Source organism: Pseudocercospora fijiensis (assembly GCF_000340215.1).
Source record: "Pseudocercospora fijiensis CIRAD86 unplaced genomic scaffold MYCFIscaffold_6, whole genome shotgun sequence".
Classification (NCBI taxonomy): Eukaryota; Fungi; Ascomycota; class Dothideomycetes; order Mycosphaerellales; family Mycosphaerellaceae; genus Pseudocercospora; species Pseudocercospora fijiensis.
This window is the reverse complement of record NW_006921537.1, coordinates 359,110-378,862: the sequence shown is the minus strand read 5'-3', so window position 1 is coordinate 378,862 and position 19,753 is coordinate 359,110. Positions and strand designations below refer to the sequence as shown.

The following is a 19,753-nucleotide window of genomic DNA, read 5'->3' as shown; positions in this document are numbered from 1 at the left end:
GTCCAATAATATAACCTCTGGCCCACGAACATGCGTGGATAGAACAGCAGTTGCCGAAATATCTGGCAAACAAGAGCGACTAGGTTCCGGTGCAAATCAAGATTGTCCACGTTTTATTAGACAGGGGTGGTCAGTAGGGAGTCCGCCTTACCACGAAATACTTTCTGTACGAGATTCCAGAACGCCCGCACCTGCACCTGCATCTGTACCTGCGCAAGAGTCAAGGCACACGCACGCACGCACGCACGCACAGCCATGGCCGATCCAGCGTCGACGTCGTCCGAAGTGGTGGAAACCGCACCTTCACCACCTGAATCGAGCATTACGAGTCCCATACAGCGACCAGATTCCCCTTCACCGTCTGTGACGCCTTCACTGGCACTGGATGCCGTGCCACTCCTCGATCGATCAGTGTCCACGCCGTCAAGCACAACTGGCAGCACGCTGTCTACTCGATCTAGGCATTCGAGGCTCTCAGATGCATCGGGCACAGTTGTGCGAAGGAGGGGCTACATGCGACCTCAAGGTACGGCGTTTGCCGACAGTGCCAGAAATAGGGACAGCGTCATGAGTTTGGGCAGTATTGCTCACATGCAGTACTATTTCGCCAGGACTGGACTGCTGGACGGCAAGGGAGCACAGTTGGCAAGAGGTGATAAAAAGAAGAAGAAAGGCCTCATGGAGTGTGGCAGAGAGATGCAAGGCACGGATAGTCTCGAGCCGAGGACGAGCGGGAGCGAGCTAGACTTCAGCATGAGCTGTCTCTCACTGAGCGACAGCAATTCCGCGTATGCTGTCTCCGAGTCGGGCATGGATCATAGCGTCGTCGAAAGCCCGATCGAGTGTGACGAGGTATGGGACCCGAGCGATCCCACAATGCTGCCTCCTACGGTAAGCACGTACAAGGTCAGGCCAGAATATACCGAGCCACTTCCGGATATGCCAGTCTTACGAAGAGAGCTGAAAGAGGCACTGCAAGACGCCTGCAAGGTGCTGGAAGAGTCTCAGAAACAGCCTGTCGACGATACGACAAACAATGCGGATGATGAGAGCGGTTTCTACGACATCCAGGGTCTGCACTTGCTCGATATCATCACCTTGGCAATACGAGCGGCAAAGAACTACTACACTGCCCATACCAACCCGCACAAGCTGTATGCTATAAGATCGGAACGCAACTTGAGGAAAGATCTGTACAGTGTCTTGGATACGCTCAAGAGGATGGCAAGCCGGAACTTCAGAGGCGGCATTCGTTTGCTTGAGCTTACGGAGATCTTGGAATGGATCGAATCACTAGACAAGCTCCTCAAGAAGGAAGAGCAACAGGAGCAAGAAGAGCAAGCCGAGCGTGAAGCGATGGTCTGGCGCGTGGGCGACTGGACAGGCAAAGAAAGAGAACGAGAATGGCTGTTCATGAAATCGTTCGACCAGGATGAGCCAACGTTGCCACAGTGGCCAGAGCCAAGTGACGAGCAAAAGCTTCCCACAGAGTTTTTGCAAGTCCTTCGTGACGGGCAGAGACTAGTGAAGATGCACAATGCATGTGTGGCCAAGAGCAAACGAAAGTTTGACGAGATCAAGACCTGGCACACGGACGTCGCAAAGCCATATCGTGCCGCGGAAAATCTACGATACTGGGCCAAAGCGGCGGAGCTCAGATGGGATGTGCACTTCACGATCCAAGCTCTTGACATCGTCAATGGCAAGGATGAAGCGACATGGAAGGCCTTCGACGAAGCCATCTTCAAGTGGTGCCAAGGGGTGAGAGAAGAGCTCACAGAAGAATGGCGACATGAAGCGCAAAATCAAGAACGTAAAAAGGCGCCGGAGCTCAAAATCGAGCTTCCCCGTGACGAAGATACGAGTTCCACGAATATCGAGCAAGCAAGCAAAGCGCATGTTGGCGAGGAAGATGAAGAGAATGCCGTGCCGGTCTAGGAGGCCAAGCGGAGACGACGAGCTGGCGGCATATGGAACTAATCATGATGAAGTCGGGAGTTGCATGAGCGGCAGACAGATGCCCTTTTTGATGCCCAAGATTGGAAAGATGATGATACCCTATCCGAGATGCCAACCACCGGTGGTTCCAAAGAATGCTCGGAAATGTGATTTCGTTGTGCTGTGGATTAAGCGTTGGGATTGTTGTTTCCTATGGGTGACCTGAGACAGGCTGGAGATAGCTTATGAATGAACATTTCAAGTTATTTTTATTTTACTCATGCGATCGACGTCAATCGCAGTCCCACTGACCCAGGACGTGTGGTCGCGTTCGTGCACGGCATGATGAAAATAAGGTACCGGTACTACAACCAGAAATTCGGGAAGCATTTCACGCCAAAGCCGCGGCCGATAGGCTCAGGGATCCGATCTTTGGCCAGCTGGGATATCCCTGTCCTCGTTGACGTTCAGCCCGCCCTGGTTCTGTTCCTCTGGCGAATGAACTGGTCACGCGTTTCAGGCCAAGGATTCGAGCAAGGTGTGAGTGGGTGTTGGAGAGGCGTCGAAAGGGCCGAGAGGATTGTGGAGGGCGATGGCGAGTCTTCTGTTTGGCGACAGTTCACTTACTTTCACGGACAGCGGACAGCGGACAGCGGACAGCGGCAGGCCTTCCCGAACGGCGCGAGCCAGAGCCAACAAACGGCGAGAAGGAGGCGGGACGGTCGACAGGCGTTGTGATTTGTGAGTCTCTTCCTGCGCCGTGCCCTGAGTGCCGCTGTTCCTGAGTGCTTCCACCTGCGTTGGTGCAACGTGCGGTGCATACATGTGTACTCTCCATGCTGTGTAACGTGCGAGAAGGAGTGTTGTTTATGTTGCCATTCTACACGAGTCGTCGACGCGTTTCATTCTACGCCGACTCGTGAGCTGGGGAATAGAACAGTTCTAGTGGGGGCGATCGCTGAACCTTGAGATGGCACAGGCACAGCCAGTCTTCCACCACCCTTCACCACCGGACCGCCAGGCATTCGACAGGCGCCGGGATTGGGACAGGCATCACCGCCCGCCCGCAGCATCTGCTTGTCCGAACTACACGCCATGCACTACTTACACGGCACAAGAATCGCAATCACGCACGGTCGACGCACGACATAGCTCAATCGCAACTAACACAGCGGATCCCCGTCCACCACCTGCATCGACGCCCACGTTCCAAGGCAAGCAGAACTTCTCGCGGCCCTTCAAACGCCTGGCACCCGGTCTCGAAGCTCGGCTGCAGAAACTCCAACAGCAGCGACGCCGTAAGCAGGAAGAGGCGGCCCAGCGCCGCGCAGACGAGAACTGCATTGGCCGCATTCCGGAACAACAGCTCGAGCAAATCGAGCGAGAAAGAAGAGCGCTTGAGGTGGAGCGGTCCGGCAAGGCGTGGGCGGCGTGGCAGATAATGCCACACGTCGGCGGCGGCGTGAGATTAAGCGGAGGCCCTGTATTAACTGACAATGAAGCTTCCAGCACCCAATTTGAATCCGATGTTGACTACCTCAGCTCGGTCATAGACATTTCCGATGCGCTAGGCCCAAGTGATACTGATGACGAGGGTTTGGAGTCGCGGCAGGATACGCACAAATATCGTCTACCTGACTGTGGGAAGACGAGGCTGCATTTGAGGACGAAGGAGCCGCTGCCGCAGAGTCCTGGCCCGATCGCGACTGCTGTTTCAACATCGGCAAACGCAAACATGTCCAACAAGCCGCTGCCGCCTGTACCGCCGAATGCAGCGACCTCGGCGCCAACGACGCCTTCGCGGACTACAAGTTCGAGTACGGTTCGAGGCGCCGCGAACGAGAATGGCAATGGAAGTGCGACGGGTCCCGGGCCCTCGACATGGTATATGCACAATGGCAGTGTGGAAAGCTTGGGTGATGGAGAATTCAGACCGAGTCTGAGCAGAGCTGGATCCGTGTACACGCTGGGTAGGGTCAGCTTCACAGGACAGCTTGCGCAATTGACCTCCATACGCCTGCCCGATGCCGACTCCTTGGCGAAGCGAATATCGGCACTTCCATCATCGACCGAAGCTGCAAAGGCGCTTTCCGATGCATCGGAGCAGATACGGACGTGGATTGCGAAAGCTTCAGATGTGCTGGAGGGTCTCAATGCAGAAGATGACGTGGAATGGGCCGCGGCTGGAGGGAGAGAAGGCATTGAGGACGTGGAAAAGGCCATCGGCCGTTTTGAGCAGCTTGTCGAGGTGTACATCACTGCCATTGAGAACCTGCAGACGCGAGACGATATCGCGCTACTGTCCGCCAGCGAGATCACGAACAGTATGGAGCGCATGGAGAATATCGTGACAAGCTGGAAGAAGGTCAAAGATAAACTGAATGGGGTGAAGCTACAGGTAGAGATCGCAATGGACTGGCAGCGGCTATGGGACAATGTGCTCGGCGACATCGCACAAGAAATGGAAGGTCTCCATCGATTGGTGTTCGAAATGGAGGAAGCACGACACAATGGTTCCGAAAGTGTGCTATCGAACAAGGAAAGCATCGATATCAGCGAGCTGGAGACGATAGTAGAGGAACAGCCTGGCCGAAGTCGTTTGCGACAGAATCGCCTCAGCCTTGCCGGCGTGTCTGCTAATGGCTCCATGACGCCGCCGCAAGCTCTGCCACCTCAGGATAAGGAGGACGCCAGTCTGCTTGCGCTCTTTGCAAGAATGCAGCCACTGCGGGCGTCATTAGACTTTCTACCCATGAGGTTGTCGACTTTCCACAGCAAGGCCAAGCCGGTCTTTCCGTCTGCCTGTATCGACCTAGACCAGCGACGAGACCAGCTCGAAGCTCAATGGACCAAGCTTGAAGCAGATGCGAACTCGTTGAGAAGCGAATTAGGCGAAGATAGATGGGTCGCCGTCTTTCGCAACGCAGGTCGCCAGGCACTGAAGATGGAGGAGTCAATCACGCGAAGCTTCACAAAACTGAAGGATGCGCTGAACGTCAACGAGCAGGAAGCTCACCCACATGCAATGCAGAACAAGATCGAGAATTACGAGCAGAAGAAGCGACATTACGGCCCGGCTATCGAACGCGTCCTTGCCATCATCGATCGTGGCGTCACCGACCGACTGACCGCTAATGGGGAGATTCTTCGACTGCAGAGCGAGATGAAACGTCGGTGGACAGAGCTGCAAGCCGAAATGCACGACGTGGATGTCATGCTGGAGGATATCAAAGAAGATCTTGCAAATGCTGAAGCACGAGATAAGAATCTTAGAGATTCCGTCTCGACTGTCATCAGCAGCGAGCAATCGGTCGCTAGCTCAATGGGTGTCGATACACCAGGCAGCTCGCCTGCCAGCAGCGTCATTGCTGGTGCGATAAGCCATCGCGGCAGTTTTGGCTCGCGCACACCTACGCCTCTCACTCACATCAAGTTGAGAAGCAGCTCGGCCAAGACATACGACAAGTCATCACTAACGCCAAGCTCGATCCCGAAACGGACCCTATTCACAAAGAAGTCGCTCACAGATATGCATTCGAGTAAGCGCTCGCCATCGTCAATACCAACTTCAACGCCGAGCAAGCAACCTGCCTGGCCTGCTAGACCAGACGTGACACCTGCGAACAAGCCACGCTTCCAACGCGCCATCAAATCCGATGACAACGACTTCAAACCCTTGTCGGCCTACGAGCCATCTCCCTATGCAAAGCAACCCATCACACCAAAACACAACTACCTGCGGTCTAGCCTTGGTCAGAGTGTGGCGAACGCGAGCGCGAGCGCGAGCCGCAAAACGCCGCTTCCATCCTCCTCACGAATCTCCAGCGCACCAGCCCCCAGCTCATCAATTCCACGTTCATCAAGCAGTATGGCCGCTCACCGAAAGTCTTCATTACGTGTGCCTCCAGTTCCATCTCAGCCCACACCGTCCAAGCGACTTTCAGCCAAAGTTTCTGCTCCTGCATTACGAGTCACGAGTTCAGGCAGGCGCAGCAGCATGATGCCACGTGCTGAAGTCCAGGATGGAAACGAGGCCGACAGTGAAGCTCCTGCCCACCAAAGCAAGAGACCTCCCAGCGTTCTCGCGTCAGCAAATGGAAGACGAAGCAGCATGTTGCTTGGTCGTAGCAGCAGGTTAGGCGAAGCTCGAGACAGCGTAGCAGGAGCTGAGAGGCCGAAGTGGAGGCCTTAGACAGACTTTGGGGTTTTTCTTCTTGAGCATGATATGACCCAGGAGACAGGAGACGGACAGACTTTCGTTGTTGTTGTTCTTTTTTTTGTCAGCCATCAGCGAGCGAGCGAGCGAGTGACTCTTTTGTCAACGATACCGATAGTGATACCTATAGCATTTGCATTTTTTTTATAACGAGGCGTGTAATGGGAGCGATGTCAGATGAAGATTATCGGCAGCAGAAGAAGATGAAGGAGAAGGAGAAAGAAAAGAAAGAAAGAAAGATGCATGCCAGAGAGTTGAGCTGTAGGAATAGATTCTAGGACTGAAATGAATCAAATATGCATGGATTGTAAGTAAGATCTTACCTTTGTAGAAGAAGAATGAAGATGAAGAAGAAGATAATGAATGAAGAAGAAGATGATGATGAAATGGATGGGTATGTGTGTATGCTGAGTTACCTTTTTTTCGGTGTATACAATCCAAACCCTCCAATCACGGCGACGACAAAGTCCTTTGATAGTTCAGAGCCATACGGCGTACCTTAATAAGCAAATTCACTACCTCCGAGTCTGAGAATCTCCTTGTTTTTTTTGTTTCTTTTTTTTTCATTTCTAGTATCTTGCTACTTGATGTTTTAAGAAGGTTACCTAATAAATCTTGTATTATACTTCGGAGGATTCGAGAACGAATCGTTCGCAGTACTATAACTTTCTATAGTCTAGTCTATATATAAAGCCTCGAGGGTTCTTTAGTTTATACGATATAGGATATAATATTGCTCTCGTCTCTTTGTAATCTAAGTAAGACATTTTCTCTCGACCGGATAAACTACGCTATAGTGCTAGATATGCTCTATCGAGATAAGATAGCTATCTACTAAATACTTTATAGATATATATAAGGATCCTATTATTACGAAAATATTATACTAAGATTTTTTATCTAGCTAGGGTATTACGGATACGAGTCTAAGTTATTTATAAGTACTAGTCTAACTTCTCTACCGTCTCTCCTACTTTAATAGTATTCTCGAAACTAATATATATACTTATTTAAGTATTCTTAGCCTCGCGATAAGTATCTCGAGATCCTCGATAATAATATCTATTAAACACTATACTAGATTAACGCCGACTAACATGTGGATAGGCTATTGCATATTCTTTATGAATCGCGGCTTCTTGAAGGCTCTTAGCTAGAGCCTTGGCGACCGGGCTCATCTCGGCCCGTCCTTGTAACAACCGGGATACGAAGAATCCCCAATCTCGCCTCTCGACTGCAGAAAAGCTAAGATCATGAAGACAACGTGCATACTACTCTAGCTCTTTCGAGCACAATGCTGTATGTCAGACGCCAGCAGAAGCCACGATGGAGGCACTGAAGGGAGGGAAAAGATCGATTCTGCAAGCCCTCATGAGAGCCAGCCAAAAGTTGACTCCGCCAGTCCCTACGATCACCGCTCTTCCCACCATGATGAGCTAGACGGCCTCCCATCAACAGAACAACTCAAAGGCATCCTCATCCGCTACGTCAAAGCCGTAAACAGCCGCACTTTCGACATTTCTCAACTACCTTGGACACGTGTAGCGCCAGGTTATACAGGCGTCTTACACAACCCCAAAGAGCCTACCACGTCAGCGCAAGCTATCATTGATCAACAGAAACACTATCTCTCTATCGCTCCGGAATACTCGCTCAAGATTCTGGATCTGGAAGTGACTTACCTGAACGAGGACACTGGGAAAGCGACTTTGTTCTGGAATAGTGAGACGAGCGGATTGTATCCCGATGTCAAAATTCACACTACCGGAATCGTGGAGTTCAGGAGGATTGGCGTGAAGTGGATGGCGAGCAAGTTCCAAGGCGCGAGGGGTATGAGGAGCCCTGGTGAGGGTGTCGACGTGCCAATGTTCTAGGCTGTTGGATATGCCACGAGGAGAGGGACTCAATTCTTGTATCCAGTCAAGTGGAGTCGGAGCCGATGTGGTGATGGTGTCGGGGCTCCCGGATGAGAAGACTCTGTATATCTCAGCACGCATCAGTACCTTTCGTCATGACGCTGTCAGTCTGTTTGCTGCCGCCAGGCAGAATTGAGTTCGCGTTGGTAGCGCGAAATGGCAGGCACACTGACATCACCACTTTCACGCGGCAGGAGAGGCGCGTCTTCCAATGCCTTACCAAGAGTGCAGCTCACTTCAGTTCCGCTCAGTTAAGTCGCTTTCCATCTTCATTGCTCCCTCTTCCACCAACATACTGAACCTCTCATCACTTGAAGACACATAATTGACTCCGCTATCCATTCGACAGCCAGTTTACTGTAAAAAAATATTGTAAAGAGACGCCTTTGCCATGGCCGGAACGCGAGAGAAGAATCAATCGAGCCCTCCGTCATCAGCAAGCAAGAGTGGCACCAAGCGCAAGGCCGATGAACAGTCGAGCCCATCTAGCAAATCGAAGGGTGGCCGACCCGCCAAGGAGCAGAAGACGCTCGAAGAAACGATAAAGAACGGTGATGAACAGGAGCATGTCGACAAGGGTCCCGATGAGGACATGAAGGGTGAGCAGCCGCAGAAGGAAGAAGTCGCCTCTCAAGAGCCGACAAAGGCTGAAGCGAAGGCGAGCGAGGACAGCGAGGTGGACGAAGCAGAAGGCGGCGACAAGGTTGAAACGAATGGCGACAAAGGCGCTCTGGATCAAGTCAAGGCCGATGCGAACGAGGAGGGTAAGACGAGCAAGGTATGTGTCTTGTTGCGATCATCTACACCGGAGCGAAAGGGCAGCGCACCTCGCATCGCAGTGCAGTGCTTATTCTCGACTGCTGAAATTGAAGTGATTGATCACATGCTGATTCTCTGAAGAAAGAACAGACCACCGGAGAGATCGCTACGGGCGAGGCAGTTGAAGAAGACAAGGAGCGCGAAGAAGCGCAGCCATCGAACGTGCTCGAGAAGGGTGTGATCTACTTCTTCACACGTGGTCGCGTAGGCGTCGATGATCCAGATAGCGTTCAAGACCTTCAACGCAGTTTCTTCGTCCTACGACCACTGCCGCCTGGAGGCAAGCTGACAGACGGCGCCGTCCAAGATGTCGGCAACAACCGACTCATCGCATTGCCCAAAAAGGTCTTTCCGAGAAACGGCAAGGACAGGTTTATGGCCTTCACTGAGAAGGCCAAGGTCAGCATGGACGCTCTCAAAGAAGACTTCTTTCAGGGCTCTTCATACAGCACTAAGACTACCGGAACTCGCCACACGCCGGAGGTGACGCCGGTTGGCGAGGGGGTCTACGCCATCACGTCAACCGGTGGTGGTCAAGGCACGACGCATCTCGCCTACATGCTTACGATCCCTTCTGCAATCGGAGAGGTACAGAAGGACCTTGGCTTGGCCGAGAAAGGCAGCTTTGCTCTGAGTCTGAAGAATCCAGAATCATCCGCTCCAGCCAACGCCCTCCCGAATGCAGCAGAGTACTCGAAGGAGATCATCGACGATTTCCGTGGTCGTGGTTGGATGCCGGTACGTAAGCTGGACTCATCGCCGCAAGCGCCACGAAGCTCGCTGAATCGCAGATGCGGCGTTGACTTCCGCTGCTTCCTGCAGAGTGAATGAAACATGAGCATACCTGCTGACAGATTTCGAACAGGCCTTGCCAAAGCACCTCGATTACGTCAACTCTTCATTCTTGATGATTGGCGAAGGCGACTTCGACAACTCCAGCAATCTAGACCCGGCGCCTGGGGATGAGAAGGACGAAAACAAGGAGACGCCACAGGAAGAGCTCGAGAAGCTGGAGGGCGAAGATGAGCATCGCGTAGACAACCTCAAGGGCGATGATACTATATTCGCTGATCTCGGTATCTCTTCGAAAGAGTACCCAAAAATCCTCACCACCTGGTGAACTCTGCTTCTAGGTGGCTGGCCGCGCCAGCAGAGGGTGTACCAGTGATGCAGAGTGGGTGAAGAGAAATTGAGATGATCTGTAACAAAAATATACTTTACCTCACCTCTCTTATAACTAGTCCAGCTTATAAGAAATCCCAATCCATGTTTCCCGGCCGGTACCTGCATTTCTTTGCCGCACCTCGCCCCGCCAAAACTTCTCAAGATCTGTCACTCACTTAACTACAGAACTATAGCCTTACGGATAGCACAAAATCCCTCGTTCCTACACCAAATTCCTTTAATATCTCCACACCATGGCGACCATAAAAGTAATCGGTACTTTTGGAGGGAATTTGAAGGTTGCGGCTAAGGATGGTCGGATTGTGAATTTTACGTGTTTGTCGGGGACGGGAGAATGTAAAGGGGGTGGATTTTGGGTGTTTTGTGGCGAAGAGGTTGAGGTTTGAGGGGAGTAGTTTGAGGAGTCGGGATGAGGTTATTAGGGGAGATTGAGGGATCGGGTTGGTGCGGCATGCGCTTGCTTCCGATGTTGAGGGATGGGAGGTTGAAGGGTGTGAGTGAGAGGGGTTGCCTTCAGTGGGATACAGTACTACCTGGTAGCTGAGATTGTTACGTGTATACAACTCGAGCAATTTTGATTATATCTCTATCCCTCCTCCTCATCCTTGACAACCCTAACCTCAACATCTCTACTCTTCGAATACACCCTCAATCCCAGCACAACAACCCCATTCCAAGGATCATCTTCGAAAATTCCTGGACCATAATCCTCATCGTTTCCCTCCTCAGAGCTTGTATCGACAGGCCCATCGATTTCCGAATCCCAAGGGAAATCATCATCATCCAACTCCTCCAAAGGTTCGGGCTCAGAATCGTTTTCGGCTTCGTTTTCAGATTGTGGGTGGAGGGGGGAAAGAGTAGGATCGGGTAGTGATTTGTCGACGTCTTTGAGTTCGAGGTTTTGGAGTTCGGAGATCAAGTTGTCCTTTTCTTTTGGATCAGCGATTGGTTCGTTCATGACCACATCAGCCTTCTCAGCACCATCAGGAACCGTCTCTTTAGGCGCCACATCAGCTCTCGGATCCTCTTCCAGCTTACTTTGCACGATACTACCAGCCTGAGTCCCCATTTTCTCACCAGTAGAAATCTGAGCACAAGTCCTCTCATCCTCACATTTCTCTCCCCTCTTAGCTTTCATTCTCTCCCGAACTTCCCTCCTCTTCCCTCGCATCGCATCATGAATCCTCTGTTTCCGCTTTCGAGCTCTATCATTCAACTTCCGGTTCATCTCCCGATCTTTCTTAAACGCAGTGATCCGTTTATCTTTGAGCTCACGTTTCTTCGCTCTGCGCATATATTTCTCCATACCCCGAAGATCACCTTTGCTTTGAGCGTAATCGAATCTTCGACCGACGTGTAAAAGTTTCTCTTTCCTGTCGATGGCGTATTTCGTGATGTTTTCTTCCGCGGTCCTTTGGCTTGTGCGTAAGGTTGTGATTTTGAAAATGACATCGTAAGTTCCGGGCTCCAGATCTTCGATTTCTGCGGACACGGAACGTGTGAAGACGGTTTCGTTGCCGGAGTTGTGCATGCTGCGGACAATCCAGCGAGATTCTTCTTCGCCTTGCTTGTACACGCGGAAGTGGAGGGAGTGTAGGTATCTTCCTCGCAGGCCGTGGAGATAGCGATCGTCAGGCTGCGCTAAGACGATGACGACTGGGCCATTTTCGGAGATTGTGAACTGGAACTTGGTGTCCATGTAGTCCACAGTCCACGGTACGCTCACACAGGACCACTGTTGCCCAACCGTCCAGCTATCATCGAAGAGACGAACACGGTTGATGCATGGAAAGTGCTTTAGGAAGTCTTTGTATAAGACATCCAAAAGACGCCATCATCGCCAAACGTATGTTTCAGCTTGGTCATCATTTCTGCCGTCCAAAGCTTTGAGCCGTCGCTCCAATCGCCTTCCCATTCTGTGTCGCCCCACGGATTCCGGATTTTCACAAGCCGCAAGTCGCCTTCCTCCCAAGCTTCGAGAACTGCGTACGCGTGCCCGCTGATTAGTCCTTTCGGGCTCGAGGGTTTTGATCCGCCGCCGAAGAGGTACTTCTTGTTGACCTGTGAGAGCTGTTCCCTCCAGAAACGGTCTTTGTCCATGATGTCTTCTGGGTTCAAAACTACCGCAACGCCGCCCGTCAGATCCTCGATACGCTCGCTGGCAAAGCCGCCCTGCTTCACATCAGTTTCGAATTGTTATGATATGATTTTTGCAAAGGTCCTACCTCAATGGCATAGTAATCGCCGTGCGCTTTGGCATATGCCTTCTCGATCAGTGGCAACCAGGTCTCGTTAGATTTGCAGTGGCTGAAGTATAATGCTTCACCACCTCTCTGCAACGCTTCCTTAAGCTTGTCCTCGTCGTAATTAAGATACTGCCCTTCCTTGTCTTCTTTGTCCCAGTCTCTCACGACATCGAGATTATCGTCATCTCCAACACGGAGGTAGAGCTTGTCGTCAATCACTTCATAGATCCACTCCCCATCTCGATAGAAGACAAATCCATACACTCCAACCTTTTCGTTCCTCGCCACACATCATTTGTCGATCAGCTCCCTCTTCGCGCTGACCGCCATCAGTGATGCCAGAAACCAGCAATCCCCGCCACTTCCCTGGTGTACATCTGTGGCTGTAGCTCCGTCAATGAAGAATTCCGGGTTCTCAAAAATGTCCTCAACTCGTTTTATCCACGGGGGAGCGTCAATCTTGTCACGACACGCTTTACTTCTTCCTGCACTTTGCGAGCAGCTCTGGAAGTCTTCTTGGCTCGCTTTGGCTCGACATACAGGAATTTGTCCCATGCTGGGTAGAATTCATCAACACGCCTCCCGCTCGGAGTTGGGTCAGGATCGTCTGCAGGTCCTGCTGTGGGCTCCTGATCGCTAATAATCTTGATCGGAATAGCTGGTGAGGGGTCTTGTGGCTCGGGCTCGGAGTCCCTTTTTGCGATGAGCTTGAAGCCCTTCATGGCTGTCTAGAGCCGAGTAGCCTGGGAATGTGAGGCGGTAGCTGAGGAGAAGGGTACACGTGACAGAAAAGTCCTGAGGCTGCGGAATTGTTATAAAGAAGTCGATCTAGTCACGAGCTTGAACTCTGTATATGTCACCGTGTCTCGGAAGACCATTTACAGGTCTTGTTTGGAAATCGGAACTGTACGGCCTGCAGGTATTTTGAGGCCGCCAATGTGCAAACCAGGTGAAGGCAGACGAGGGGGAAAGAATGGTGATTGTGAGAGATATAGGACCTGACCGGTGTCGATATCTGTAGTCTATACATGATACGTGCGCGATATGCGTGCGGCTGAGTACATATTGGTATGCTTGGGAGAGGCACAGCCGAGGACTCGGCGAGGAGCTGAAGTGAGGCGTCAGGCGTTCAGCTGATGATCCAGATTGCCAGATTTGGCGCTTGGATGGGCGGCCTTGTATAGAACTAAATAGATCGAGACATTTCGCCGCATCATTTCCAGGGCATTCACATGCGGATATCGGCTATATGCTTGCTGAGTGAATGGAATCTGCTACTGTACAGCAATAGCATGATTTTCGTCTCCCGCTGGAGCTGATCAATGTGCGAGGAAGCGGCTTGGATTTCACGATCAATTGTGCATCAGCATTCCCTTCACGCTGCCGGAGACAGTCCATCCGCCGACGTCTCGCTGCTTGGAAGTTGTAAGTTATGAGGATGGAGAGTGACGTGTAGGCGCCGAAGGATAAAACGTGTCGCACTAGAGTAGGCGGAGAAGTCAGGGCTGGTCAACGTCAGCGCCGAATCACACACGGCAAGCTTGAGCACCCCACTAGAACCTACGGGCTGCGTTTGCACTGCGTTTGTACGTGTGACTTGGACAGGTCGTCGGCGCTTCTACTGAACCGAAACGAGTAGACATAGAAGAGCATCTGCCAGCTGCATCGTTTGCCATCGACGCCGTCCCTGGTCACAGAGATTCTACATCACCATCCATTGCTACCACCGCCCCCGCCGTTGCACCCTCTGTCGTGCAGCAGCACTCGCTCTCCAACGCCGACCCTCCATAATCGGGCACGCCCTTTCTTCGCGTCAGAATAGATCAAAGAGTGCTCAGGCACAGCTTCGAGCGTCCAGCATACCGCAGCTACGAGCGTGAGTCCTGGTAAGGAGGTACGTCCGGCGCACTACACACTCCAGCCCACATTGCAAATACCTGGCCTGGCCCAATGCACATATGCTGTGCATGTGAAAGCACGTGGCTGTGGCTGCGGCTGGAACGTAGCTGGCATTGTCATTGTCTTCTCTTTCTTTGGCGGGTCCATTGACGAAATCGGAATCGGAAACAGGAGCTGACTGTGCAACCCAGAAGCAGGAACAGGACGCACGCACATTACCTACACCCTCACCAATTGTCGTCTCTTAGCAACACTCCTCGCGAGAGTGCGAATTTCACGTCTCTGCTCCCGACCTCCCTCGTTGCTAGGCGACCTCGGCATACAGATACCATCACACACGCCCATTCGCAAACACACCACATTTCTACACAGAAAGATCCAGCAACATGTCACGAGCGCCGCAGCAGGGCGGCTCGCGCAAGATTAGCTTCAACGTATCTGAGCAGTACGACATCCAAGATGTGGTGGGCGAAGGCGCATATGGCGTGGTATGCTCGGCGCTGCACAAGCCATCTGGACAGAAAGTCGCAATCAAGAAAATCACACCCTTCGACCATTCCATGGTGAGTAGATTGGAGGGAACAAGGCACACATTAGCTGGCCGAGACTTGCTGCGCTCTTGAGATAAGACGCAGCAGAACGCTTGCCGCGGAGTGGCCTTTATCTTGGACACACGTACTAACCTCATACCCTTTGCGTTTAGTTCTGCTTACGGACATTGCGCGAAATGAAATTGTTGCGCTACTTCAACCACGAGAACATCATCTCCATCCTCGACATCCAGAAGCCGAGAAACTACGAAAGCTTCTCTGAGGTATACCTCATCCAGGAACTCATGGAGACCGACATGCACCGAGTCATCCGCACTCAAGAATTGTCCGATGATCACTGCCAGTACTTCATCTACCAGACTTTGCGCGCTCTGAAAGCCATGCATTCCGCCAATGTCCTCCACCGAGACCTCAAGCCATCGAACTTGCTTCTGAACGCTAACTGCGATCTGAAAGTTTGTGACTTTGGTCTTGCACGCTCCGCCGCAAGCACCGAAGACAACCAGGGCTTCATGACCGAATACGTCGCAACTCGATGGTACCGCGCACCAGAGATTATGCTTACGTTCAAGGAATACACCAAGGCGATTGATGTCTGGTCAGTGGGCTGTATTCTGGCAGAGATGCTGAGCGGCAAGCCACTTTTCCCCGGCAAAGACTATCACCACCAGCTCACCCTCATCCTGGACGTGCTGGGCACACCAACGATGGAGGACTACTACGGCATCAAATCTCGTCGCGCGAGGGAATACATTCGAAGCTTGCCGTTCAAGAAGAAGATCCCCTGGAAGGCCATGTTCCCCAAGACTTCCGACTTGGCTCTTGACCTGCTCGAGAAGCTCCTTGCATTCAACCCCGCCAAGCGCATCACAGTTGAGGAGGCGCTGAAGCACCCATATCTGGAACCATATCATGACCCTGAAGACGAGCCAACGGCAGAGCCCATCCCAGAAGAGTTTTTCGATTTCGATAAGAACAAGGACAACCTGTCAAAAGAACAGCTGAAGCGTGCGTATAACTCCAATCATGCATTTCCAACTCTACTGACGCTGATTGAATAGGTCTGATTTATGAGGAGATCATGCGGTAACGTCATATCCAAAAAGTCATCCACGAATTTCCTTTTTTTCTGTTCAAATATTTCAAAGTACTTCACTCTACACCAGCCAGTCTACTGGTGCTAATGATTTTTCGCAGCGACCAATTGAAGCCATCTCCCACCAAATACTCTGTTCGCCGCGATAGCCATGCCGACGCAGCAGCGGGCACTGGTCCACCAACGGTCTCTCCTAGCGACGGTGACATTCCAATCGGCATCGACACGACAATCTCTCGTCGCATTACCGTCTAGGAAGGCGCGGGCATGGCAGATGGTGATAGGGTGAAGAAGGCGACTCCGTGGTACACAACCTTGAGACGCTGGCTCGCCTGAATCTGCTATGCCCACGCTTTCCGGACTTTACTTTCAACCAATTTCAGAACTGTTCATGATGGCGCATGGGAACTCGTGACGGGATCGAGCGGAGCGCGAACGAATGCATGGTGGATCGAGGTGCATTGTGCAAGAGCAGGGGCTTTTGTATGGGTTGATGATGATGCTATCGACGATGTACGCACGAATGCGAGAAATTAGACAGTTTCGTTGTGTATCGAGTCAATGGCAAAACTTGGAGAACTAAATACATAAGGGTGCTGGCAGAGCTTCGCTTGACTCTTGGAGCAAAACCGCCTGCATTCAAGTAGCTACTGTCTGTACTGATTTCAAGCCTCAGGTACGGAGTATTGAATTGTCCGTGCCATCCCTGCTCGGTCTGAGGTCGTGACCGTCGTGTCAGCGCTCAATTCCAGTCGTTCTGAGCTGTCCGTCACATACAGTAACATTCACATATCAGAAGCATGTGAATTCTCGGCGAGCTCCCGTCCATATCAAACAGGAGAATGCAGTGCTTGCCGCTTAGCCCCGAGGAAGGCAGTGCGCGGCCAGTGACAGTTGATCGACAGGTTCGCGTTTGCCAGCAGGATCGCAGAAATGACGTCTTTGGCGCACAGTTCGCGATGCTCATAGCAACTCTATCCAAGTTTACCAAACAATCCTCTGAAGCTAATCACACCTTCTTTCCTGCACCCAATTCCTCTCTTTCCTACAATCACACAGGATCACAATGTCTACCCTCACCCTACGAAGCCTCCTCCTGCCGGCATCACTTCTCGCCTTGGTCGCGGCAAATCCAGTACCTGAGCCAGTCGTCGAAGCTCGAGATCCTCTCATCACGCCATCACCTGTCAAACGCGATCCGACGAAGACGTACAAACGACCGCGAGACCTTATTTCCGATATTGCATCAGGTGTCGACGGCATTCTGAGTACCTTGGGTTCAGACATCCCATCGTACGTAGCTAGCGGTATACCCAATTTCTTCCAGAACTTCCCAACTGGCGATTCGGTACAAAGCAGCCTTGGAATCGACGACAAGCAGCTCGCGGCTGTGCCGACTCAGGCACTGAATCTGCCCCCATATGCCAATTATACCGACCAGGGTTGGAATGTGAGGTTTCATGGAAATATCTACAAGCAGCCGGACACGAATGAGAGTACACTGAACGATCTCGCCAATGTATTCTTGATCGATACGTCTGTTGAAGACTTGCCTCAAAGTCAGGCTGATATGGCACGCAATGTCACGGCGTCCATCTTCGTTGTACAGCAAGGCCATGTCGCTGTCTCACCCATAGACATTACTCCTATCGAGGGCGGACCGGGCGAGTCCCAGCAAGTGAAACTGCCATACAACACGACAGCTCAGGGCGATTTCGACGTCTTCATGCCAATCAACAGCAACGGACTCATGGCCGGTAACTCCACCGAACAAATCCAGAAGCTTTCTACGTTCGTGTCCAACACCACAGAAGGCAACGGAACAGCATATCTCGTCCCGAACACTGGACTGACCGTGATCTCCGACATCGATGACATCCTTCGTGTCACGAAAATCTACGATCCGAAGGAAGGCTTGCTCAATTCTTTTGCCAGGCCCTATGTGCCTTGGGAGAACATGAACGAAATCTATGCCAACTGGAGCACGAGTTTGCCGAATTTGCATTTCCACTACCTGACGACTCTCCCGGAGCAAGTCACAAGGCAATACGAACAATTCATCTACGCCTACTACCCTGCCGGCTCTTTCGATGTCCGCCCTCTCAACTTCAGCGACATCAGCGCAACTCTGAGCATTCGACAATTTCTCCTCACCAAGATCTTCCAGACTTTCCCGCAGCGAAAGTTTGTTTTGGTTGCGGATACGTCGAATAGTGATGTGATGCGCGATTATCCCAAGTATGAAAGAAACATTTCCCCCAAATCTCATTTTTTTCTGTGAGTGATTGATACTGACTCGTTTATTTCCTTCCAGGTTAGCACACGACTACCCCGACCAAGTCCAATGCATTTTCCTCCGCAACACCACCGCTACCGACCCCTCCGATCGCTTTCCCTACAATACCGATGGTTTCAAGGGTCTCGATCAGAAGAAGTATATGTTCATCGTCCATGCGAATGACCTTGCCGGGATCAATATCGCGGGCAACAGCTGTTACAACACCTCCGTGGCTCAGAATTTGACGTTTGGGTATCAAGGTCTTCCAGGTGGGATTGGTGATGATGGGCCCGTCAATGGGAGCGCCAATGGGAGTGGGAATGCTGCGAGCGCCGCTAGTGCAAGCAACGGATTGACTTTCTTGGCTTTTCTTAGTCTGTTGTTTTGGCAGTTGGTTTAAAGGTTGAGGAGGTATTGTGTGAGTATGAGGGAGGAGATGAGTTATGCGCTGGAGACAGGACAGTGTTTGATAGTACGGTGTCGGTAGCATCTACATAGATTTGAACCCGTAAGACTAGTTACGGAGTAGAATAGAAATTAAGCTTGTGCTTATATGCTTATGCTACGATTGATTAATTTCTTACTACTAGTTATATAAAAACCTAAGTTCGATTTACAATATATCGATATAGATTGCGAGCGTATCGTATTATATATTAGCTTCTCTATTTAAGAATTATATTTAGCGAAAGTAGTAGCGTCGGTAGTTATAGATCTCTATTACTAGAAAGTTCCTATACTAGTAATCTATACGTATAGTAGTAAGAAAATAGAGTTTCTAGTTCCTTTTTCTTTTTCTTTATAATATTCCCTTTACTTTCTCTTCTATCTATAGTAGTAGTACTAGCTATCTTATTAAAACCCCTCCTTATCTTATATACTATCCTTTTTTTTAACTTTTTTTCTATAACTATCCTCTTCTCTTCTCCTTCTTCTTTTAAAACCTTTAACCTTTTTCTTTTTTATTTTTTTTATCCTTATCCCTTCTTTCTCTTCTAGCCTTACTAGGCGTCCCTATAGCTTTAATCTTCCTTCCTTATAAAAACCTACTATATCTAGGACTCCTTTCTTTTTTTTTAAAAAAAAAATCTTACGCTATTTTTTAAAGAAATTCTTATATCTAAAACTTCTTCCGCTACCTACTAGTAGCTCTAAAACGAAAGTAATATAAATCTAAATTTGTTTTTTTTATAAAGAATCCGAGTTCTAAGTCTAAGCTAACTCTAAGGTAAGATAAGAAGGTAAGAAAATATAGGAGGGGAGGGTTTAATACAGTCGTTTAGTAACAGCAGTACTAGGGAAGATATAGTTCGATAAGGTTTATATATAGTATTATATACTTTAAAGAGTATATATAAGAAGAAGAGAGAGAGAGAGAGTATATTTTCCTAAAAAAATTTCTTTAGAGTATAACGTTAGAACTTACTACCGTAACGAGCTTTATTATAAATTGAAAGTATAGGGCTCTAAACCTTAGGAGTCTAACTAAGCCCTCGCGAGATACGATAGATTTAAAAACAATATTACTACTCGCGATTACGATATTATAAGCTATTAGCTAGCGCTATACCTCCTACCGCTACGTTTCCGCGGATTACGGCTATTATAA

The 19,753-nt window shown here is 50.5% G+C and overlaps 7 protein-coding genes across 7 annotated transcripts; 6 read left to right on the top strand and 1 right to left on the bottom strand.

Annotated features, from left to right (window-relative positions):
• Positions 1 to 318: 318 nt before the first annotated feature.
• On the top strand, positions 319 to 1,791 carry MYCFIDRAFT_117614 (uncharacterized protein; the record flags this gene model as incomplete). The annotated part of the gene is made up of 2 exons (XM_007929955.1): positions 319 to 683; positions 780 to 1,791. Coding segments are annotated over 2 exons (1,377 nt in total), but the record flags the coding sequence as incomplete, so codon positions are not given.
• Positions 1,792 to 3,826: 2,035 nt separating this feature from the next.
• Positions 3,827 to 6,512, top strand: MYCFIDRAFT_155045 (uncharacterized protein; the record flags this gene model as incomplete). The annotated part of the gene is made up of 1 exon (XM_007929954.1): positions 3,827 to 6,512. One exon carries the CDS (start codon positions 3,827 to 3,829, stop codon positions 6,128 to 6,130), a length of 2,304 nt encoding a protein of 767 aa, XP_007928145.1. The 3' UTR covers positions 6,131 to 6,512.
• A 912-nt stretch (positions 6,513 to 7,424) lies between these two features.
• On the top strand, positions 7,425 to 8,247 carry MYCFIDRAFT_211654 (uncharacterized protein). Its single transcript, XM_007929953.1, has one exon. It carries the CDS (start codon positions 7,456 to 7,458, stop codon positions 8,026 to 8,028), a length of 573 nt encoding a protein of 190 aa, XP_007928144.1. The 5' UTR covers positions 7,425 to 7,455; the 3' UTR covers positions 8,029 to 8,247.
• A 214-nt stretch (positions 8,248 to 8,461) lies between these two features.
• On the top strand, positions 8,462 to 10,009 carry MYCFIDRAFT_98945 (uncharacterized protein; the record flags this gene model as incomplete). The annotated part of the gene is made up of 3 exons (XM_007929952.2): positions 8,462 to 8,848; positions 8,980 to 9,627; positions 9,755 to 10,009. The coding sequence occupies 3 exons, from the start codon at positions 8,462 to 8,464 to the stop codon at positions 10,007 to 10,009; spliced, it is 1,290 nt and encodes a 429-aa protein (XP_007928143.1).
• Positions 10,010 to 10,660: 651 nt separating this feature from the next.
• On the bottom strand, positions 10,661 to 13,042 carry MYCFIDRAFT_79946 (uncharacterized protein; the record flags this gene model as incomplete). The annotated part of the gene is made up of 4 exons (XM_007929913.1): positions 10,661 to 11,828; positions 12,065 to 12,246; positions 12,300 to 12,600; positions 12,861 to 13,042. The coding sequence occupies 4 exons, from the start codon at positions 13,040 to 13,042 to the stop codon at positions 10,661 to 10,663; spliced, it is 1,833 nt and encodes a 610-aa protein (XP_007928104.1).
• An 874-nt stretch (positions 13,043 to 13,916) lies between these two features.
• MYCFIDRAFT_51107 (MAP kinase) lies at positions 13,917 to 16,574 on the top strand. Its single transcript, XM_007929802.1, has 5 exons — positions 13,917 to 14,214; positions 14,411 to 14,782; positions 14,923 to 15,778; positions 15,832 to 15,917; positions 15,968 to 16,574. Exons 2-4 carry the CDS (start codon positions 14,606 to 14,608, stop codon positions 15,858 to 15,860), a joined length of 1,062 nt encoding a protein of 353 aa, XP_007927993.1. The 5' UTR covers positions 13,917 to 14,214; positions 14,411 to 14,605; the 3' UTR covers positions 15,861 to 15,917; positions 15,968 to 16,574.
• A 225-nt stretch (positions 16,575 to 16,799) lies between these two features.
• Positions 16,800 to 18,695, top strand: MYCFIDRAFT_204060 (uncharacterized protein; the record flags this gene model as incomplete). Its single annotated transcript, XM_007929951.1, has 3 exons — positions 16,800 to 16,818; positions 17,024 to 18,104; positions 18,181 to 18,695. The coding sequence occupies 3 exons, from the start codon at positions 16,800 to 16,802 to the stop codon at positions 18,542 to 18,544; spliced, it is 1,464 nt and encodes a 487-aa protein (XP_007928142.1). The 3' UTR covers positions 18,545 to 18,695.
• Positions 18,696 to 19,753: the final 1,058 nt, after the last annotated feature.